A 24,682-nucleotide genomic window follows, 5' to 3' on the forward strand; every position below is an offset into this window, starting at 1 on the left:
ACAGAAACTTGTAACACTCGAAATTATAGTTCTCAGCAAACTTAAAGCTCCCATTTTGAAAGTACTTGAGTTTCACTGTTTGAGTTTTTTGTCTTTAAGTCAAGTGTTGCTGCAGTGAGGCTTTTGTTTTTTCTGTTTGTATGGATGTTTGAAATTAAAGAAGACAAAAATCCAATGTGATGAAGCACCGTATGGTTATATAAAACTATTTCTTAATTTAATTCACAGGACAAATTCTGCATCCTGATACACACAGAGATAAAAGATTTTGGCCTTATCGCCTGCCCCTACCATTGAGTTACCAGTGACAAGGACTGCAGCAGAGCGTAATCATCCACACCGAACTTACTTTTAAAAAATGGGGAGGGATCAATTTGAAAAGTTATGTTGGTTCCGAAGGGTGGAGATTGGGTACTCATGATCGATTAGGCAGTGAAAAATCCAGCCCATATATCCAGCATTTTTAAGGACCATTGATCAAGTCACCTGCGATGAATAATGGCTGATTCCAATAAATGCACAATCATTCAAAGCATCCCACACTCCCACAGCATTAAAATTTTAACTTTTTAAATAGAAAACCACCTGAATCTCATCGTCCCTACCCCTCTTCCCTCTGCTGTTTTCTGTTCTCCCAACTCTTTCTTTTCCTAACTGATTCACCTGATTTAACAATCCCTTTGTTTCTTCTACTCAAGCGGCTAGACGCCCAAATAGGACTGTGAGAAAGTGACTAAGAAAGCCAGGATTCTCACTAAATCATCTTCCCTTGATAGTAAGAGGAGGAAGGTTTCCCTGACCCAGTGCCACACAGATAAGTCCCCCGAGTCCAGACAGACCCTCTACAGTCAACATGGACGTCCCCTGGCACATTCCTGTGGTACCCCACATAGCGAAGGAAAGAAAGTGTATATAAAGGCTGTGTGTGTGTGTGTGTGTGTGTGTGTGTGTGTGTGTGTGTGTGTGTGTGTGTGTGTGTGTGTGTGTGCATGTGTGTCTCCAGCCGTAGTAATCCCACGCTACTCTGGCACGGCTCCAGCAGACATGGGAACACCACAATGGATTACTCATGGAAGAGAGGGATTTACAGAGGAAGAGAAAGAGATCAATGGAGGAAGGTACAGTAAAAGAGGGAGGTAAAGCAAAGAGTTTCCTGAATACCATTAGTGTGTGTCTGCACAGACACAGGCAAAAAGGGGTATTCAGTTTAAGATTACCATTTCTATCAATACAGTTCAGACAGAAAAAAGCACAGGAGAAATATAGAGCCCTGCTGAATAAAAAAAACTGTATGGCAACTTAAATAAGTTACTCCTGTGAATATAATATACATTTTGCAGTGACACAGAGCTCTACTTGAAAAACTAACACATCATTCTGGAAGGAAACGCAATGTTTGTAATATATTACAAATAAACTATTGATTATAACTATTCTGACTGGAAGAAAAAGATTAGTTTAGTTTTGTTATAATAATCCAACACTTTTGTTGAGTTCTTAGAGCTCACCGGGTTTTCTCACCAGCTCCCTTTTGTGCACACCTGATCCCATTAGGGACCCATGAAACAATGTGGCCCTTAATGCCTCACATAGGCCCTTCTTTACCAATGGCCAAGCAACCTCTTGGTGCAGATTCAGACCATGTAAAAGCAGTAATAAAGGTTGTGTTGTGAGTACTCATCCCCCATCCATCCTTAAAGCCATTAGGACAAGACGTTCATGAGCCCTTCTACAATGTTCCTGTTTGTAATCAAGCTGAAGTTAAACTAAATGACATAATACACTTTGTTTTCTTCTTACAAGTATTTAGGGATGCAGCGATCTGATACTGATATTGAGCCCATACTGACTCAAACAGCTGGGTCGGGTATCGGTGACAACGGGACAGAACAATTCAATTATATGTTTACGTCTGATGACACATGTACGTACTATATCATGCAGCAGCAGCGTGCCTGTAGACCACATTTGGTTCTCATGTTCTGCCGTGTCACTGTTTCATACAGGGTTTTTTTATACTTTTTAAGATATTTTTCAGGGCTTTTTGCCTTTATTTGATAGGACAGCTATAGTGTGAAAAGGGGATAGAGAAGGGGGATGACTCACAGCAGGGGGTAGTGGGTTGGAATCAAGCCCGTGGCCACTGCGGGAAGGTCACAGCCTTTGTACACGGGGCACCTGCTCTACCAGATGAGCTATTGGGTACCCCAATTCCTGTTTAAATTCTGACAAACATGTTAATTCACTTAACAGGTTTACACTTGAATTGTAATTCCTGTTCATTTTGAAGATTTCACACCAAGTTGCTGTTGCATGATTTATTATTTTTATAATCTATGTATATATTTGTTACATTTTAGTTAGGAAGGCAATGTGTAAGTGTTGCCTACATGTAAAAGAATTATCCAAGTCAATTCTACACAATGTGGCATACAGCTTGTAACAGATAGGTACTCCGCATTGACTGATACCCAAGCACGGGTAGCTGTATCAGGACTGAAAATGCTGGGTCAGTGTATCCCTAGTATTTATCAGCCAATATAAGTTTAACACAGATATATCAGTATCTGTGTGTGTGTCAGACGATAAGTAACAAAAAGTTATTGAAGAAGTATGCAGGAGATATATTTCAATAAACGTATATTGTCACCACTGCATGGTATGTGCACCAGAAAGCACTGATTTTATTTTTTATCAAGAAAAATTGTCCTGCTTAACACATACTGTACCTTGATAACAACTCTTTAATAATGATATTTCTTGAATATCAAATATCATTATCTCAGGCAGGCTTTATTACTATACATGTCATTTGCAAATATTTGAGTATCTTATTTTATGCAAGTGGCCAATGAGAAACTTTTCAGTGCCATTTTTTTAATAAATAGAGAGGACATATTTACCTGTAACTCTGAAACTGCAGCACACACGTTTTGAATTGTGATGTCCACTGGGAAGTTTTGAGCAGAGATGGCACTGTAAACCAATTACAGCTTCTAAATTTGACCAAGTGTGCAAGAACACGGCTGGAGAGGAGACTTGATGTCTTTTTCGTTTTTTTGTAACAAGTGTGCTGAAGCCAACAGCTTTAATAATGGGAGATAAAATACGTCTCACACACAAGAACACACGTACAAACCAAAACTGAGATTTGCAGTCATGTTTTAGCTAGCTTGCTCAGACACACACACGCACACACACACACACACACAGAGCACGTCACCCTCCCACCAGGCTCAGCTGCTCCTCTACCTCCCACCACACTGACCTTCACCTGTCACACAGGCTTCATATTTACAGCCACCACAGCCCATCTGCCCACATTCAGCCCTGGCTGTCAATCAACTGCAAGCCGCCTCCCCCTCTGCCAATCCATCAACAGGCCTAAAGCACTGAACCACGCCGCCCGGCACAAACACTGACATCAACAACTAGTGATCCAGCGCTTGATGGCTTGATGTTACTTTGTGCCAAACTGATACGTACTCAAACTTTAGGTATTGATCGGAAGTTTGTGCAGACTTTATCCTACACAATGTTTTCCTGCAAATGTAAAATGACCTTGATGATTTGGAAACTTTTTGTCAAAATATTTTAAGATTTATTGATCTATTATCTATGTATCTAAGTCTATAAGCGCAGACCTGGGGTTCATGCATCACCATACAGAAGTAAGGAATGGAAATGCATTCACATGAACTCCCACCACAGAGCGCACAGGTGAGAATTTAAGCTGGCTAGCAGAATAATAATATTAAAAAAGGACTAATGAAATCTGTCAGCTTCTGGACACTGCATACCACCCATTTTCTAATTGTTGGTAACATGCAGCTGAGAGTGTCGTTTTAAATTGTAAGTGATGAAGGACAGCCACACCTTCTGCAGTTCTTTGCTTCCTAACAGACTGTATCAACAGTATGTCTAATGGGATGCAGTGGCTGCCAGTTGTGTGCAGTCAGTTCTTATTAGTCATACTTTTAGTCCTGTGCAGATATCCAAAGGTCAGCTACAAATTCATTTTGTGCAGACACACACATGTGAACACACCTATGTTTCCAGTAATGTCCAATATTTCCATCCCTTCACCGCTGTCTAGAAAAGTGGGGCAAATGCTCTAGGTAGTACAGCATACTAAGAGCCCTCTCTCTCTCTCTCTCTCTCTCTCTCTCCCTCTCTCTCTCACACACACACACACACACACACACACACAGGCACACTCACACACATCCTCCCCTGCAGGTAGTGCGTGCCTGGGTAGGTGGCCGCTGGATTCAGCCCCCTGCATCTCAATGACAACCCCACATCCACAGGGATTTATCTAAATGCAAATCAGCTGCCTTCACTCAACAACACACATAATTTACTTTGCATGCTCCAAAATACACGACGCAGGGGGGTTACAGCCAGCCAGACAGCCAACCAGACAGCCAGACAGGCAGCCAGGCAGCCCTTCAGCTCTGCCTTCCCTTTTATCTGTGCCCTCTGGAGCGCGCTCATTTTCACCAAATTCACTTTTAATTGAGAGCTAATTTAGCAAAGCCAAATTCACAGTGGAGGTAGATCGGATGGGAGCTGAGGTGGGGAGCGAAGGGAGGAGAGGAGAGAGAGCGAGGAAGAGGGGAAGGAAGGAAGATTCAAGGAGAAAAGAGAGAGAGAGCGCAGGATTTGGAGTGGCAGGTGACAATAAAATCTGCTGTTTGTGTCATTCTTACTCTCAAAGGAGAGGAAGCCGTTTGAATGACAAGAGGAGAGAAGGAGGGGAGAGAAAAAATCTGAAGGAAAAAAGAGGTAGAAACGTAGATCTCTAATTTGTTTCCAGGTAGACTTAAAAGACGAATATCAAACTTGTGCAATGGGAAAAAAAACTCAATTTTTTATTTTAACTTCAATTTCTTCACCCAGCAATCCAAAAACAGCTTCTTAAAGTTGTCCTAAAAAGCCACAGCCAAAATGTGTTTTCGCTGCAGTAGCAACAATGTCAATCGACCCTCTGTTCACCTCAATGACCTGCGCTATACCTCCAATTGATAAAGTTCACTCTGAGCAATGTGCAGGGTGTCTATGAGGCTGCTAGGACCTGCAACCCGTGATGTAAACCATGCTGTAAAGTGATCTACGCTTCAGAGGTTATGCAGGGTCTCTGCGATGGGGAAACAACCTCCTTGATGCTGCCTGATGCTTCCTCCACTTCTACATAGCTGTTAATTAGCCCAGCTAAGTGCACCATTAATCGATTGCTTGTCTCTTTGCTATATCTCATAACGGTGTTGCACTCTGGCAACGCCAGGCGAAGAAATGTGAGGTTCAGGAAGTCACACTTTTCCAATGGTGAAATACTGGTGCTGGAGGGAGAGGAAGCAGAGAGTAATGGCTGCCTCTCAAAGTCAGGAGTGGGTGGCGTACTGATGGCAGCTGAGAGGAGGAAGACTGCTGCAGACTTAGACATTATTGAAATTGATTATATTACCACTCTGGACAAGTGGAGGAACGTTTGGACAAGCAACACAAATTTGTAATGTTTGAACCAAGCAGTTAAATGTCACAGCTGTATTAGTTCAAGAAAAAAAAGAATTTTAATGTGAATTTAAATGTATGATTTAAACTGAGCGCGTCAGAAATGTTCACATTACAAATATGACTGATTTAATGCTCTGAAACACATAACATAAGCTCTTATGAAGCCATCAACACTAAAGAGACAAGTGAGGAAAATCTGAAGCGACAGGAAATAAAAGTAACTGCAGACGTGAACAGAAAGTGGAAAATAAATTTGTTTGGAAAAAGAAGCTCCCGTTGCTGCAAAAAAAACAAAAAAACAAAAAAAACATGACAAGTGATGAAGACTAAACATACTGCCTGTTGTTCAGGCACTTTTGTCAGATGGCAGACACATAAATGTAGCAACAAAGGGAATTTCTTGCAGGTAACAGACTGCAATGTACAAGTAAGGTGCGCTGTCTCAACAGGTGGCGGGCATGCTGCTCACCTGATGGCTATTTAAAACCAGCTTAGCTGTTTAGCTCGCTGGTGAACTCCAATCCAAGTTAGTGATGCTGTGCAGACACGTGTGCATGGTACACTGACAAGGCTCCAAAAAAAGGTGTGATGGTGACATGCAGCAATGAATATTTGTATATTTCAACTGAGCAAAGTTTTGTATTTGGATAAATTCAGCAGAACACACAGCTTCACGCTGATTAATGTGACTTAGATGGGAGTATTAAAAAGGTACCACAAATTCTTACGTCGTTATTTTGTCTTTTTCTGTGAACACTGCTTTTTTTGTTGTTAAAATCCATCACATATTCATAAATCAAGGCTTTACAGCTATCTTTCAACAATCTTAAGAGTGGCGTCACTCCTTAGAGCCCCACACCAGAGTTTTGAGGCAATATTATGATGTTTCATATTTTTCTGATTCATTTCCTGCCAATGTTGATTAGCCAAATATTTACTGAAAAGCAACTAAATTTTCAAAGTTAAAAAGAGAAGTTTGTTGCTAAAATGTGAAGATGTGTATAACTACAGTAGAAGCTGCAGTCGTACCTCGTCCTCGTCCTCCTGCACTCTCATGCCTCTCAAAATCTGAGCGGAAAAACCGATAAACACTGTTGTGAACTACCTAGTCAGCTCATCACGTATTTTGGGGCTATACACTAAAAACAAAACAGATGCAGACTGTTTGCTTTTTACTGGCTACACCTGCAGCACACCTACAGTGTGGAGTTGTGTAAGTCACAGGCCAAACAAGACAGAAAGCTTTCAATTTGGGATTGAGTGAGAGTATTTCTTCAGTTTTTTGGACCCAGCACAACGCTGTGAAACTTCAACGTTCACACTGAGTTTGCATAATGGGGGTTAAGTTTACATCTACAGACAAAAGTAGGTTACGTATGTGACAGCTGCACTGGCAAAATAAATATAGACAGGCTGATCGAGCCTTTTTACAAAATAAAATAAAGTCTATCAGTTTAAACATTAAATATAGCTTGTCTTTGTACTGTCTTGTCTTTTGTACTGTATTAAAATAAATACAGGTGGGAAAATCATGGAAAATTATTACATTCTGTTTTTATTTGTGTTTTACACAACGTCCCAAATACAGCTTCACAAAGGCTTTTTTTCCCTTTTCTCCATTTCATAAAATAATAAATTACATTTTTTAGCAGCTGTTTATAGCAAGCAAGAAAAATGGAGAGACGTATGATCACCATCTATTTATTTTAACAATCTAAAATAAAAAAAATTAACTGATCACTCGAAGAGGCGTTTAAAAAACGGGGAGAAACAGATTAATCGCAGCTCTACATGATGTTCAGTACTGATTAAACACTTAACAACAAACAGTCAATTATCAACTGAAAACATGTATTTAACAGCCAGAGTTTCCAATCCAAGTAGAACCCTGAAGCTTGTGAAACCCACCACCACCTTTGATATTCTTCAGTAGTATGGAGTGGGGAAAAAACAACACCATGCTGTGCTGAACAGTTTCAGAGAACAGGAATCCTTTATTCACTCCCAGTCCAACCAACTCCCCTTGCAAGTCCATCGGCAGAGCAAGGGAGAGAGCCCACCAGGAGAGAAAGAAGGTAAAAACTAGTCTCACCAATGTAAAATTTGTACTAAAAAAAAAACTATTCCCAGAGCAAAGCAGAAGTGTACCAACACGCTACTCTCTCTCTCTCTCTCTCTCTCTCTCTGCTGCTGCTGTAGGCAGCAACAACTGTAGCAGCCTGAGAAGGAAACACAAACAAATCACATCCCGTCTCTTGTGAGTTCTCTGAGAAAGCGAGTCAAGTTATTTCTAGTTTTGAAGATATGGGCCACAATTATGACTGTGCTGTTAAAGCATCTGAAAAATACTAAAACAAGTAAAATCCTGTGTGAGAAGACACACTGTAGTTCAGTTTTCACCATGCTGTGTGTGAGAAACTAAACAGAGTATCCTTTAATATTTCAGCACTCCCACAAAAAAATGGACAACGTTGTCCCACAACACAATACCTGTGTGGATGGCACCAACAAAGACTTCGATTTAAAGTTGCTGCTGGTGCATGTTTCTACATTTTTCTTGCTTACTATGACCAACAAATGTAAGTTATTGCCTGAGCTGTAACTTAAAGTTACAGTAGCTTTAAATTTTTAAAACTTACATTTGTACGTCAGCTTTGTTGCCACACACCTCATAATATCTGCTGTTTGTATATATTAGTAATGAACATTAAATTATAACTTCCCATATTTCCCACAACCACCATTTGCAAGGCAACTACTGCTGTTCAGTTGCAGTTTACAGTATGATATTCAGAGGCAGCATGAATCAACAATGCACCAAGTCAATGGACAAATTTTAATTCAATATTCAAACAATAAGCGCTTGTAAACAACAGTAACATTCATCTACGAAGTGAAAAATCATTCACTGTTCAAAAAAAGTTGCCTGCAGCCAAATGAGCTTCAGCGTCACGCAGTTAGCTCTAAACAAAAATGTGCAAGTATTCAAACTTGTATGAAAGACGGCAACAAAAGTAGAGCGGTGTGATGTGCAGCTGTCAGTCTCTGGAACAGAGAGAGTCAGGACCTGCTAAAATAAAGGCTCCTAGCTTCCAGAAATAGCCTGGCAGGCCTCTTAGAAACCCGCTTCTTGGAAAGGAAAAGAAGGGGGGGGCTCACACTACTCCAGAGCATTTCAGCCAGCATTCCTGAACCAGGTCGTCCTTGAAAAGATGGACAAGCTGCAGCGAGGCAGAGGCGAGCAGGCAGCCGTATACGAGAGGTGGACGGAAACAAAGGCAAAATAAAATGAGAAGACTGAGGGTAGCATTTTAGAGCAGGCGAAGACAGAAAGAACGGGAGATGGATGGAAATAAAAACATCACAAAGACAAGTGACAAACTGTAGTAAACAAGAGTGGAGGGAAGGCAGAGGCCGAGCGCAGGAGCTGGAGCAGGGGGGCACAAACAGAGAGGGACAGACAGAAAGTGTACAGGTGAGGAAATCCCGATTATAGCGTGACCTCGTTAACCCCAGAGGCTCGTTAGAGTCTCGTTACAGCAGCATTCTGCAGGCCCATCCTCTGTCACACCTTCATTAAGCCCATCGACCCACTGTGCTTATTAAACACATTCATTACCCCGAGTATTGAACCGCTGCTGCTATCACCGGCCCCAAATGCATCACGGGGGCAAGCAGAAGGGTGACGTCTGGTGGAGGGTGAGATAATAGACGAGGGGGGGAAATGTTGAGGGGATGGGTTATGCACACAAATGGGCACACAACATCCATAGATGTTCATACAGATACACACCTTTCTGCCTCTTATCAATCATCACTAATGAAGTCAGTGATTAGAGCTGCTTCGGCCTCTCAATCACAAAGAGACAGAGACGACGGGAGGAGGGGGTGACAGATGGGCAGAAAGAAAACGAGAGGGAGGATATGGCTTGTTTGAGAGAGCGGGAGAGTGATGGGATGAGTAGCGGGACCACAAGCGTGAAAGGGGGATAAAAAGAGTTTTTAAAATAAGCTGAAAAAAGGCAGGTAGACTTTCTCTCTCGGCCGTCTTCTGCTTTACACTTCTGTCTTTTCTCTACAGCGCAGGACAGAAGCGAATCCCCAAGGAGGGCTATTCATCATGATACATACAAACTAGTCCACTGAGCTAAAAGGCAAGGCCTCCATCCTGGCTTGGGGCTCCTGCTTTAAATGATGACATCATTTCTGCCCTTCTCAAACAAAAGGAAAACTCATCATCAGAGAGAGGGAGAGGGAGAGGAAGGGAAAGAGCGCAAAGAGATTAAGAAGAGTAAAGGCGTGAGCGAGGTGTCGGAAAGGGCCATGAATCATCGTGACATCCCTGGCTGGGTGTCAGAAGGTACTGCTGTCTGGAGCTGGATAAACAGAGGGCCTCTAAAGCAATGCTCTTTAAACACTGGCCAGGTCAGAGCCCAGCACTGGCCCTCAGGAGAATTAAAATGGGTGCCAATTTTATTTTTTTTCACCTAACTTGATTGTCAAAAAGTTACCGGCTGTTGCGTTGCCAAATCCTTTCTAACTTTCTGCTGGCTAGCAGGGGTGGACCCGCTGCCAAAATATTAAACTCAGAGTTGCTGTAGTTATATTTTAAAGGGTGGCTCCATTATCTTAATTTATTTTATTTATTTTTATATCTTCCTGAAGCTTTCCAGGAGCGTTCTTGACGTATAAAAATCCACATTCAAATTGTGGTTGAAGTATGTATGTTTAACCTCAAAACCGTTTTTCCCCAAGCCCTTCTAAAACCTGTTGCCTATGTGACTTAACGTGGGTTTCTGCATGAAGTTGTTGCCACATCTAAATCTACATACTGGTGTTTGTCGGTTCCGAAAGTCACACAATAACACATACAAACTAAACGATCGGGTTAGCAGTAGACCGGCAACTCCTGTGTGTTGTGAGGCAAAATTACTGTTTCTGTAAATGGAGTCTGGGGCTTTGAAGTGAGCATAAATCAGTTTCCAGGCGAAGAGGGCTGTCTGACGTCAAGGCAAAGCTACGTATGTTTTGCCACCAGACTCATTTTACTTTGCAGAACATTTGGAGTTAGGGCTCATTTATGCTCAACGTTAAATACGGATCCGGATACGGACGGAGCCTTCTGTCCGTGCTCTGCGTTCATTTCGTCCGTATTTCTGCACATTTCCATAAAGTTTACAGATACGGGCCAAACGGAGCAGTACCACCGGGAACCGTGGGGGCAGTGTTGCTGTCACTACCCGATACGTAGCTCTAGTGAGACACGAAGAAGAAATAATAATTCAATTTCTCTCATCGGCAGTAGTAGAGAAAAGAATTCTCCGTCCTCCAGTCGCGATGTATTTAACGGCCTCACCGACCACCGCCTCCTACAACGCTGCCTCTGTTTTTGTCTTTTATGCAAGAGGTACATTATCAATATCTCCTCCACAGTCGCCATGTTTGTTTTTGAGTTTGTTGTTGTCATAAACTTTTGATGCTGGGCTGCCCCCTGGTGGATATATTGGTTAACATCCATGCCAACGTAAAGGGCGCATGGAAGTATGTGGGCAGTGACCGTAACATCGTTTGAAACGGACGTATACATTTTCGTACGTAAAGAGAGCATAAATGAGCCCTTACTCGTCATCACTGCCTCTGATCAGTTAATCAGTTTGTCTTACTGTGTGACTTTCGGAATCAAACTAACATGGCGCCCACAGTACACTGTTCAGTGTCTGTGCCACAGTGCTCATGTCTGCTTCTCCAAACTGGGAGCATGCCATACACCATCTAACTGTAGGCAACACACTGACTGGGGATCAGTTAATGTGCTTATACAGTACAGATGCAGTGTTATATTGAATCTCGATGTGTCTTCACCTGGTTAAATAAAGGTTTAATAGCTTAGCTTTAATGTTCCACTTCTAAGCTCAGCTCTTCCAAGCTAATACCTTTCTCTCTCCCCATGCTGACACTGCCAGAGAATGCAGTGTGTGAGGGGTGAGGGAGGGATCAGCGATGTAACCTGTGTCACCCCTTTTTTGCAGACAGCTGAGTGGGAGTTTACATTATAATAACATGGAAAAGAACGCAAATGGACCTGCCCTTTAAGGTTTATACAAGGTCACACAAAAGCTAGGTTTAAGGAAACAAAGGACTAACATGATAACAATTATTGCTAATTTTCTTGCTCATTAATAAACGAATAATTTCCTCAATTGGTCAACAAAACAGTAAAAAAACAGAGGAAAAATGTCCATCACAATATCCTACAGGACACACTAATGTCATGTCTTGCTTTGCCCAACCAAAACTCAAAAATATTCAATGTACTATAATGTATTTTTCTTGAAAAAGTACTTAAATGATTAATCAATTATCAAAAGTTCTCTCTGTAAACTATCTATCATATCATATATTCAGCAAGGCAACATGTTTAAATTGCTTGTTTTATCTGACAAACCCCCAAAATGTTGTGTTTATTTTCATACAAGTCAAAGTAAAGCATAAAATCCTCACATTTGAGAAGCTGGAACCAACAAACATCTGGCATTTTTGCTGTTAAATTGATAATGGAAATAGTTGTCGATAACTTTTGTCAAATGACTGTTTGAGTCCTGCTCAGCTCCCTCCTATTAAACTTTTTAACCTCACCCAACATGGTGTCCTTTTTCATATTTACAACAAAGCGTCAGCTTATAAAATCTAACCACAGTGAGTTGTTAGCCTGAAGGTAGGATACATTTTGCACAGCCTGCCACACAGTAGCCACCCAGTAAAAAAATGTTTGAAGCGAAAAATTAAATGTGGGTTTTTATCTCAGCTTTACCCCCTGTCTCAGGCTGCCGTCCCTCCATGTGCTCGGCGATGAACAGAAAAGAAATAGAAATGGAAGTCACATTCACATTAACATTCCTCAGTGCGTTTCCTGGTACTCTGGTAGCTGCGGGCAAATGCTTGATAACGTCATGGAGATGAGTGCTGCTACAACATCTACGGCACTTAGAGATTATGTATTACCACTGCAAAGGCCGTTCAGAGTTTCCGACTACAGGTGAGAATACGCTTATTTTCATTTCAATAGTATTCAAATTCCCTGCAGAAATTATATGCCAGTCAAAGGACACGGAGGGTGCAAAAAGCAACCACACAATTTACACACTTGTATTTGTGCGGGAAAATATTAGAGCTTTAGTATCAACAGGTTATAAAGCATCATTCTTATCTAAATAAACTCACTGTAAAGTGCTTTTTGTGAACATTCCTGTCTACAAACTGTCACAGGCACATAAATCACAAACATAAATACACAGTTCGGGAAAATATTACTATCAGATATTTATTTATATCCTCAAGTTTTAAAAAATGGGATCTTTTATGTGCAGTCTAAGTTTAAAGCTGCCTGTTCGCACACTGCTTGCCCAGTGTGATATTCCTGCTCTTATCCAGTCCTACTACACCCTCTGCAGGTGAAAACTACGCACATCAACCACAAGCTCCTGAACTGGGACAGCACTGCATATTTCAAAATACAGTATTCATCCAGTATTTGGCAATTTGAAGAATTTGAGGCAAGCAGGTCCCCCAAACACTCCACACAAGTCATTCACACTCACACCTATAAAAACAACCAAAATACCAAATATTAAAGGGCAAATTTAAAAGAAATTAAAGAAGACTTGAGGGTTAAATGGCAGCGGCCAATCTAAGACGATGCCCAACACCACCAAGGCACATAATACCAAAAATACAAGCAGTGCAAGTGCATTTATGAACATATATAAAGGAAACTCTTCATCTCTTAACTTGTGTCTCCTTGCTTCTGGAAAAAAATCTTCTGTTGTTTGTTTCAAGGAGTCATGATGGATATCTTTGGGGTGATTTCCAGCAATTTTACAGCTGAAGTCACAACATTAAATTCACTTCTCGTTGCTCTAAAAAAAAAAAAAGGCATATAAACCAAAAGTTGAAATTCTTGTTAAAATACTGCTAAAAAAAAAAAAAAAAGTATAAAACTTTGTCAATAATCGCTGATCTACCCTGAAGGAGGTTTACCCTTGACTTTGACTTAGAGATTATGCACATAAAAATGTAAAGGTGCCATTAAAACACCATCACATCTAGACCTACTGTAAATATCCCATAATATGCTGCTATTACTGCTGCTGCTGCTATTGATTCAACGATCTATGTGTGTATTCCCACTACTAACTTTTTCCTGCAGGCTACAGAGATGTTGAACAGCTCCACTCCAAAGCCCTTATACCTCCCTGATCCTTTAACCGTCTATTTTACTTCATACGTATTTTATATATCTAAGAGGACAACAAACGTATAATTTTATTGTGCATTGGATCTAACTTCTGCAAGTAAAAACTACTACCTCAAAGGAAATGTAGGCATTAGCAGCAGAAGTCGCTACTTCAGCTGTTCTCATTTTCTGCCCTGCAAGACAAAGAAATATTTGACTCTGGGCATCACCGTTGTCATTTCTGGTGTTTTGTCACTGTTCAACAACGGAGAGCTGGGCTATATTGGCTGTCCCACTCCTCAATCTTAATGCCTGTCATTCACTTGACTTTGTTTTCTTTCCACAAGTTTAATACTTTTAACTTTTCTATGAGCCACTTAGGGAATCTAAGTAAGCATCCCATCACTCCAAGGTCCTTTTCTTCTTTTTCAAAAAGTAATCTCACCTGTGTTATTGATAGAGTCAGGGAAAAATGCCTAATGTTGATGCAGAATCTTTTCCTGGGGCAACTAATGTTGAAAAGAAAACATTGTAGCAAGGTGAAATATCGCTTTGGAGGCACACTTCACAGGCTCGCATTTCCAAAAGTGCTTTCACTTTCTTCCTCTCCCCTTTAAGACTTGTTTTGTTCTTGGGCAGACGGCAGAGGGAACATATCGACGATGTCTGTGTCTGAGTGCAGCCGGCTGTCCAACTTAAAGTCAGAGCTCATTAATGCATCTGATTACTCTTCAGGCAAAGGCCGATCGGCAACCACCCCAAACACACATACGCACGCATATACAGCAGCTTTTTGGGGACACGGATCGATACGGAGGCACTTCAAGAGAGCAATGAAGAGGAGGATATTGGAGAGAGGAATGTGCTGTTAGCTTAGACTACAGACTGAGAATGTAAACAGTGGGAATGGTGGAAATAAAAGTTTTAAAGGGTATGATTCACATAGTTTATCAACTTAACAAACTTAACTCATGTTCTTATCATAATGAGTAAGACATAGTAAGGGCTGCAACTAACAATTATGTAATTATTTGACCTATAAAAAGGTAAAAAAAACATGAAATATAAAATAGCACAAATTAAATGGCAAATTTCCCAAAACCTCCGATAGATATACTAAAATAGCTTGTTTTATCTAGCCAGAAGTCAAGAGGTCCGCTTACTCGCTTGTTTTGATTTGATCAAAGACAATTTGTTAGTTGATGAAAACCATGTAACACAGTCAAAAGCTCCAGAACAAGAGATTAAGTGGAGATTGTTTTGCCAACTCCTGTGTCCAGTGGGGCCGCACAATACACCATTTTTTATCATCATCTCTATGTTAACTTGCATGATAAACACATCGCAAAAGACAGTATTGCACTGAGATTTTTTTTTGAGTTAGATGAAAGATCAATAGTAAACCGCACTTTAAAATCTTTAAATTCAATTTTTTCAATAAAAGAATGTTGGAAATAATTTCGTTTTTTAATTCAACAAGCAATTTGTTGTATTTTAGCAGCAAAGAAGAAGCACAAAAGTAGGAATGAGCACAATTTAATGTCTGTTTATCGCATGTAATAGCCCATTAATATTCAAAGTTATCCCATATTTTTCTCATATTGTGCAGCCATAGTTTCCAATGTCAAAACTGAGCTGTGACGCTCAACAGTGGCATTCAATTTATTGTCATTTAAGTCAAAGAAAGCCAGTAAATACTGACAGTGAGAAGCTAGACCCAGTGAGGTTTTGACATTTTGCTTATAAAATGACTTAAAGATGGGCGTCCTGTGGTGTTTTCTTGCAAACAAACACAGTTATGTTTACATTCAGTGTCACTTGAGGTCCAATCTGGAAATCCATCGGTAAAACAAAAAAAAAAAAATGTTTTCTTCCTTTACTACAATGTAAATTGCAGAATCTGTCTTGAGAGATTACTTGAGGTCTAACAAACCCATTGAGTGCATGTCTTTCCTTATCAAATACATTCGCAGAGACATTTTTATTAAAAGAAATTTAAATTACGCAGTGTTTACATCCCTGTTGCACCACAGCGAGCATGATACAAACTAAACAGGGACCCAGTTGTAAAGACATCCATCTGTAGAGCTACTTATGGTCAAAAACACCACTTTTAAGCAATGTTGCTAATTAATTTTCTGCCAATCAATTACGTGATCAGTCAACTTACTATTTCAGCTCTGAAGAAGAGCTGAAAGGTAGGTTTACGGGTAGATAGTGGAGCACAAAGAGAAGACACAGGGGGAAAGGAAAGAAAAAAATACTTGCATTAAAAAGATTGAAAAAGCAGGGGAAGTGCAGAGAGGAAAGAAGAATATTTATTAGTCAGTCCCCATGGCGGGACACACCGCGTTGTAGGCCTACAATAGACATTCCCATCTCTCCACAGTTTGGTGCGGTAAACTCCATCTCGACCTTACCTACATACGGCTGCGCCCCAAATCCACAGAGACAAAGACAGACAGAGAGACCGAAAGACAAAGAGAGATAACTAAAGAGACTTCTTGATGACATGAAAGCATGGAAATTCTGGATGGGCGCGGAGCTTTTCCACACTCTGACAGACATAATCCAGGGCCATTAGCAGTTACACTGACTAAATACATCATACAACATCTGACATTCGACATCCTGAAAAGTCTAAACTCCTGTCTGTGAAGCCTGGAGGGGATTGGGGGAGATATTAAAGCGGAGATGGACAATGCACTGTTTATGTGTGTGTGTGTGTGTGTGTGTGTGTGTGTGTGTGTGTCGCTGTGTGTTTGGTCAGAGTGGTTCTATTTATCTCTAATTACAGTCAAATACGTGAGCAAAGTTTCCAGAGGAGATTCCAGTGCAGCTGGCAGCCTTTCAATTCATCTGCTCCCACGTGTGTGTGTCGCTTCCAGTGTTTTAACTAGGCCTCTGTGAGTTTTAGTGTGTGTTGGTTCATGTCAAAAGGTCTATCCCATAACAACTGACAGCTATCATTATCACTTCCTTTGTCTTTGCGCTCCCTCTAATCCGGCTAATTAAATCTGCTAATGTCAATATACAATTTAATCTGCGATCATGTTTGATTGGACTGGTGGAGCCCCGCTGTCATTCCCCCTGCCAGCAAAAACCTGACTACTGACAAGCCAGACAGACAGCCAGCCGGAGGGAGGAGATGAGGCCTCCTTCGCTGACCGATGGCCAAGAAACACCATTCACTCTGACAGTTCGTCTTTTCCAGTGCTTCATGTTGTTCCACAGACAAACACATCCCGAACGCCAAAGTGAGAGAGCTGGAAAACGTGGTGAAATGGGGAGGGAAGCTCTGATTGTACATGCAGAGTGGTAATTACACCTAAATTGAGGGCACATGGTAATCTATGTTAGGTCATCTCCAATTCCACTTACATTTCCACATTTTGGACTAATTAAAACTGTAAATAATCAGAGCCTGTGTGTGTGAGAGTGGGAGGGGGTAGAGGGAAAGTGTGCGTGTGGGCAGACACAATGTCTTTGAGATGAGCCAGTGGGAGAATCTTCCCATCACATTGCAGCGAAATTAAGTGCACACTCTTTGATTTTAACAAGACAGGAGAGCAGATAAAGTTTTTTTTTAAGAGAGAGGGGGAAAAGAGAGAAGGGAAAGTGCTTCCCCAGCAAAAATGTTTGCAGATTGCAATGTGCGTTTAATTGAAAGGAACATTGGAGCAAAGTTACCGACATGGAAAGATGGGTGACGAGAGGTTTTTGCAGCGTAGAGTTGGTCCACCAGTTGGTCTATGAAACTGACAGAACTCAGAGTTAAACTTTCAGTGCTGCCTCTCCCCCCTACGGCAAATTGAAGTGAGATGAGGAAACGGGGAATTTGCTATTCTCAGAGCCTTTGCCCTTCGAGGTGGTGGAAGAGAACAGAATATGAATGGGGGGGGGAGAGAGGAAAAAAACACTTCAGAAGATGAAAACAAGCCTTGAAAGGCAACTGGTGCAATATAACCAACTCTGGCATAAATACTGGATGAACGGCAATAGAGAATGCAGGGTAGATGTCAAAAGGAGCGGGGCACAAACACACCAGAGTCACCTGCCGTTCACACAACACACTCTTAGCCCAGGGTTATCTGTAGCCCTGGGCTGATTTGGCCCCGGGCTAGCAGGCAATGAAAGAGCGAGCATCAATTTGTCAACTGTAAACAAAATTTGGAGACACTAGTCACTGCTGGAGACATCCTCAGCATTGCATTACCAACTTTTTTTCATTTTTCATTTGTTGGGAAAAAAAACATAGCTGCGGTGCCCTTCAGTATGATAATCATGACAAGAATGTATGAACTGTCCTTTAACTTTGTCTTTTGCAAATAAAGGAACACTGAGAAAACTGCACGTCTTGTATAATAGCAGAACACCAAGCGTATCTCCACTTAAAGTTTCCAAAACCTTCCTCAACAATTAAATAACTCCAAAAAAAAAAAAAGCAGAGCAACATTAACAGAGTTACTACTACTAATGTCAGTGCTTTTCCTTCAGGCTACACAAGCTTATTCAGAGAAGCTGCCCCCACCCCTCTTTAAAAAAAGCAATTTAACCATCTACAGAGCTGGATATGGTCTTAACACAGAGAAAAGACCCTCCAGCATGGAACTGAAACCACAACCACGACAAGGAGGGAAGGAAAGAAAGAAAAAATGTATGTGGGTGTGCACATGGCAAAGAGAGAGAGCGAGTGAAAGACCACACAGAAACATCCTGCAGCAATTCAATTATTCAATTTTGTAGGAGGAGAAAAAGAGGGCAGATCACAGTGAGTGAAAGGCTCATCCTCATCTGTGATTGATTAGGAGAGACAGAGACAGGATTCCTTGTACCACAAAAGCCAGCAGAGGAGGAGAGGAGGAGAGGAGAGGAGAGGAGAGGAGAGGAGAGGAGAGGAATGTAGCTTTAAAGAGCCTTTCACAATAGTGTCCCATGACTGTGCGATTTATAGCACAATAAAAACGAAAAGCCCATCTCGATGCCATTTCCTGCAGAAGCTTACAGCATTTACTTCATCAAAAAATGTGTGCTCTGTTTTTCTAAATTAACGAGATTATTATCTCAGAATTATGAGAAAGATTTTAATGGAAAAAATCTGTTGTCTATCTAAATCCACAGGATAGTTATTTCTTTAAATCTTGAATTTGCAAAAGTATTATCTCATAGTTGTCATTGCAAAAAAATGGTGCCTGTTTTTCTGAATTAATGAGATTATTATTTTACAATTATGAGAAAAATTTTAATGGAAATAAAAATGTGCTTATTTTTCTAAATTAACAAGATTATCATCTCGGAATTATGAGTAAAGTTTTCATGGGAAAAATGCGCTCTTGTTTTTCTGAAATAAAAAGAATATTACCTAAAGATTCTGAGAAAAGTTTTAATGGAAAAAAAATGTGCTCATGTTTTTCTAAATTAACAAGATTATTATATAAGAATCATGAGAAAAGTTTTAATGGGAAAAAATGTGCTCTTGTTTTTCTGAATTAATGAAAATATTACCTAAATATTCTGAGGAAAGTTTTAAAAATTTGCTGCTGTTTATAGATCTAAATCTACAGGATAATTATTTCTTTAAATCTTGTTTTTTTCTGAATTAACAAGATAACAATTTTTTGCACAAACCTCTCAGAAAAAGCTTTTTTCCACGCTGAATCAGAACCTCTAGAAAAAGATGTACATGATGCAATATTCATAATTATTACATTAAAGCTCAACAGCCTGTGTGATTCGACATTTAAGTCTAAATGAGTACAAAAGCAAAATATTATGAACCATCTTTTAGCGTTCACACATATCTTTGGCTCATACAGTGCAAACACATGCAGCCAAACTCATTTTGAGACTGTAATTACCCACAAAGCAACAAAATCAACTTTCTTTTTCCTGAGACGTAGGAGGCGGGAACCTTAGGTAGTCTTTCAAGCTGTCACAGAGAATAAATGACCTCTGTGGAAAAAATGAAAGGTAAGTGTTTCTGGGTCGTCTTAATTCCTGGCAAACTTAATGACAATTTTAGGGCAAGCAACCAGAGCACCTAGACATAACAATTCCCATATAAGCTCGGCCCATTTCTCTCCACCCTAATGACAGGAAGCTAAAATAACTGCAATGATCTCACGCCTGAAAAATGACTGTCTGAAATTGATACTGCTGCGCTGAAATGTTATCAGCAGCAATATTAATCTCTCACCTAGTGGTAATCGCTAATTTCATATACTATTAAGTTGATGAATGGGGTTTTAACAAACCGAGCTATTGTTAACAACTTAAAGCGGACTAATTCATCATGTCATAATTACTCATAGACTGCAAAGAAATATTAGCAGGCAAAAGTGCAAGAGCATTAGTGAGAAAAGAAAGATCTAAATAAAAGAGGTGAGAAGCAGACGTGCCAAATGACTATTTATGTCCTCTTTATGCATCAGAATTAAAAAACTAAATGACAATATACAGTAAAACAGGATGTGTGGGTGTGATTTGGAAGAGACGTGCACAACTCTGCATTAGTATTAAGAAGCTGTGGCCTACAAAAATAAAAGCAGCTGGCAGGCTGTTTTTAGAAATTGGAAAACAGTGACATCTAGTGGTGGTTTAAAGTAGTCTGTCACTTGCCTCTGTACAGTATCTGCTTTCTAAATGTGATGGGGGGGCAAAAAAGGGTAGTTCAGTTAAAGTATGAGCATGCTAGTAATGTATAAAGCAATATCCGCCATAATAATGAGACCAGTCATCAAACTGATAAAAGCATGAGTCAGCAAATACACAGTATATACACCAAGCAGCCTAAACATTAAAACCACTGGCTGGTGAACTGAATGACGTTGATCGTTGGCTCCTTGTATTCATGCAGTTGCCACTTGACACGCTCCACCCAACCACCTCACGACCCACAGGACTCAAAGGATCCACCACCGATGCTCTGGTGCAAGACACCACTGGACACCCCCAAAGGTCCTGTGTCCACGCTTCAACAGGTCAGAGTCAAGTCCAATCCAAGGAGGCCTGGCCTTGGATCAGCGGTACCTCTTGGGTATCATTACGTCACACAAATGCTAAGGGCTAAGGCCAGGTCAACACCTTGAGCTCTTTGTAAGATCCCTCGGTTCATTCCTGGGCAGTTTTTGTGGTGGGAGGAGCCATAGCTATGAGTGGCGAGTACTTGTCTGCAACGGTGTTTGGGTGAGTGGAGCGCATCAATGGCATCCATACAATTGCCAGCAGCCAATTTTTCCCCAGCAGAACATTGCATTGTAACAAAATGGTCAGTGATTAGTGTATGTGTCCACATACTTACATTCACATAACCACGACGGTGATATAAGCCACACATATTGAAGCATTAATAAGTTACAGTTGTTTCAAGAAAATATCATCCCCCTCATTAAAGTGCAAATATATACAATAGGGACCTCCAAGATCTGATAAGATTATCATAAGACAGCTGATGCTGAGAGGCTACACCAAAATGAATACATCTGTGAAGTAATGTAGATGCTGTCGAGCAAACCTAAAAGCTGGCAGTGCACTTCTTGGGAGAGGGAATCTTAGGTAATTTTGGGCTGTACCCAGTGCATGAATTCGAAGACACCAACATCAAAATTAACAACAGAAAGACACTGCAGAGCTCTGAACATATTCCTATAACCCCAGAATATTACTGGTTGCTACAAGCCTGAGTTGAGTACCTATGGAGAGCCTATATGAGGTGTACGCACACTTTTTCACGTTGCCAGAGATACAGAGGACATATGGGCTCCCATATGAGAAGAAACCTCAAGCAAAGAGAGAAGTACAAATATGAGACGACATGTGTGGGACTCACCAGTTTGTTCTCTTGCAAGTAGAGTCTCTGCAGTTTTGGGCATCCTTTGGCCAAGGCCACCATGCCATCATCTGTGATACTGTAGCACTGACCCAAGTGGATGTCTTTCAGCTCACTGCAGTGCTCTCCAAGCTGAAGGCAAAGAGGAGACATCATTGAGTAAATCTAAATTAAATGAAATCCTGGAAATCTTCACTTGACTCATTTTATTGGAGGATGACCTCACTTTTCATTTGTGTATAAAAAGAACAAATGATATGAGTGTATCAGACAAGCACAGACATTAAAAGACGTTAAAAAAAGAAGCTTTGGATGTGCATCCGCAAACTCGAGGCACCTTCTGTTGCCCTCCACTTTGTGTTGCTGCTCTACAAAAGCGAAATTCAACTCAGTCTCCTCTATTGTTCCCTCTTTTCTTACCATGCCTCCAGTGAGAACAAACTAATATGCATCACACACAACACCTCCAGAATTATTGGCCTCCCCATCCCTCACCTCTCAGACCGTACCAGCAAAGCTATCACATGCAGAGCACACACCATAGCACACAACCCCAGGCAACCCCTCCACCCATTCTTCACACTGCTTCCATCTGGTCGCAGAGACAGATCCCTGGCCTGAAAACGGGCATGCTATGGCAGGAATTTAGCCCACTCTATCAAAGCATCACTCAACAAATACACACCAGTAACTATCTTGTGTGTAAATGCTATGTGTATGGGTGTGTATGTATAAATGTGGATGTATCTGACATCTTGCGTATAGTTATGGTGTGGTCTATAATGTATCAATGTACTTGTGTATTTAAGTGAAGTCCTTGTACTTGGAAAAGGTCTCCATTCTGGCTCTACTCTACATGAATACCTTTTTTAGTGCTTCATCCGTCAGTTTGTCCTGGTTGCCCACATGCACCTTCACCAGGAGAGGGCAGTGTGTAGCCAAGGCCGACAGCGACGTATCACCCAGCTGCTTGCAGCGGTATGCTGTGTACTTCTGCAGGCCTGGACAGTGTGAGGCCAGAGAGGACACACCGTGGTCATGGACTCCTCTGCAATCCGAGATGTTAATCTCTGTCACATTCTGCCTCCGGGAGGCTATTTTCACCAGGAGATCATCATTTACCTGGAGAGCAGGGGAACACGAGGACAGATGACATTCATTAGGAACAACAAAACTTTTTGTTCATTATAAAGGTTAGGGAGAGTGAAGTAAAGGTCTAAAATGTAAAATGGGAAATACTTAGGAAACAAAGAGTGTAGTTCCAGAAGACAGAGGTGTCTGAGATAACAAAAAAAAACGTGCTTACTTGTTGTAGGCCACTGAGGTCGATTTGCTTCCAGAACTGGAAGTCCAAGCAGAGATCCCTCCAGTACTTACAAACCAGAGAGGCACACAGACAGCGCTCCTTCACTGTCAAGTGGGAGAGCACCTGCAAGAAGGCAAGAGAAGATATAATAATACACAAAGATAAATCCACTCAGCATGCATGTTCTCAGTCTAGTAAAATCAACTCAACATCAAATAAGGTGCTGTAGCTCAGTCGTCAAAGAACTCTGACCTTAAGAAGGATGGAGGAAGGCAGGTGGTTGATACTTGAGTGATCAGCAGCGTCAGAACTTCTCGCCTGGCAGTCGTCGTAATGATGCAGGCAGCAGGGGGACGAGTCTGAACTGTGGGGCAGGTCAGCGTGGAGCCCCAACCCGCAGCAGCCATCAGCAGGTGAGGAGGAAGAGGAGGAGGCAGAGGAAGAAGAAGCGGAGGAGGAGGGAAGTGGACAGAGGGGAAGGTGGCAGTGGCCAGTTTCAGAGTTCGGGGCGGCCTCTCCCCCACCTCCTCCCACTCCCCCGTTCTCCAGCCCTCCGTCAGGTGCAGCGAAGGCGCAGCGCGGCTGCTTGCAGGGGGTGCACCTCTGCACCTCTGAGCACTTCCTCTTACACACCTGCACACAGAGACACACACACATCAGCCAGGTGGAACCACATTTTCTTCAGGCAAGTCGAGGCAGATTTGAGTTTAAAGCCTTTAAATACACTTGGAGTGTTAAGGAACACTACACCACCCACATTATGAAACATTACATCAAAACAACACCCTTTACCTTGGATACTCAATGAGAACAAATAAAACAAGGAGTAAGAAAAGCTGTTGCATTGAGTGTGAAGTTTAACTCTAATGATAATGACTTTTTAGGCATTAGTCACAGCAAAAATGTGGTCAGTGTTGTCAAGCATTATATTTTTCACAAATATACTTTGGTCATTAACCTCTTCCACTCTGCAGGGTCACCGACATTCCCAGCCAACATCGTCTTTGTTTTAAAGCTAGTGTGAAGATAGTGGTATCATATGAAACCACGAGACTTAAGAAATCCATTAATACCAACCACGTCATGCTAGTTTATCTGAATGGGGGTGAAATAATACACCAAAGAGAAACTGGCATGGTCATTTTCACACAAGTCCCCTGAACTCTAACCTCAAAATATCTGTACAAAAATGAGTTCTATGAGTACCCACGTCTTCTCTTTATAGACATGCTCATTTTATGCCAGTGACATGCAGTTTTTTTATTGTTTTGCAATATAAATGGGCTTTTTGTTGCCTATTGCATTTGAATATTTCTGCAAACTGGGGTCCCTTAACAATCTTGGAATTGCATAAACTGGGTATGACTGGAAAGCTGAGACTCTTGTGGATTCAGTGAGCCCACTTTTAATCATATGTGATGATGTTAGGTCCAATAGCAGCCATTTCATTGTAGTGAGACACTTTTTTTACATGGACTAAGTATGTCGTGACCTCTAAGATAATTACTGTGACCATCTTAGATCACTTAGATAATCACAGCCTCATGAAACTTTACAACCACAAACTAGAGACCTAGAGTATTCAGAGGATGTATGTCTTTCACAGCTATATTTACAATAAGGGGGTTTTGCAGCAGTTTCCAGAACAGAAGTGCTCATCATCCAGTCGGCAAAAACTGCAACTCTTTTCAGTTACAGTTACAGTTCTTACAATTTTATGGTGTTCCACGAGGTCTCGGTGTCTTGATCTGGTATTTTAGAGGGATTTTTGACTGTAATTATCAGTTCTCAAGTGGTA

At 41.2% G+C, this 24,682-nt stretch overlaps 1 protein-coding gene across 2 annotated transcripts in view; it reads right to left on the reverse strand.

The window, feature by feature from the left end:
- fbxl17 (F-box and leucine-rich repeat protein 17) overlaps positions 1 to 24,682 on the reverse strand; it is a 289,004-nt gene that overhangs the window by 260,210 nt on the left and 4,112 nt on the right. For both annotated transcript variants that reach the window (XR_007570352.1, XM_050050910.1), the window contains exons 3-6: positions 23,137 to 23,517; positions 22,885 to 23,007; positions 22,443 to 22,700; positions 21,579 to 21,710 (exon numbers count right to left, since the gene is read on the reverse strand). Coding sequence is in view for 1 of the 2 variants with exons in the window: in XM_050050910.1 (XP_049906867.1) it covers positions 21,579 to 21,710; positions 22,443 to 22,700; positions 22,885 to 23,007; positions 23,137 to 23,517 (894 nt within the window). In the remaining variant the exon portion in view is untranslated. The remainder of the gene's footprint in view (positions 1 to 21,578; positions 21,711 to 22,442; positions 22,701 to 22,884; positions 23,008 to 23,136; positions 23,518 to 24,682) is intronic.

The sequence above is a fragment of the Epinephelus moara genome, chromosome 8 (assembly GCF_006386435.1).
Source record: "Epinephelus moara isolate mb chromosome 8, YSFRI_EMoa_1.0, whole genome shotgun sequence".
Classification (NCBI taxonomy): Eukaryota; Metazoa; Chordata; class Actinopteri; order Perciformes; family Serranidae; genus Epinephelus; species Epinephelus moara.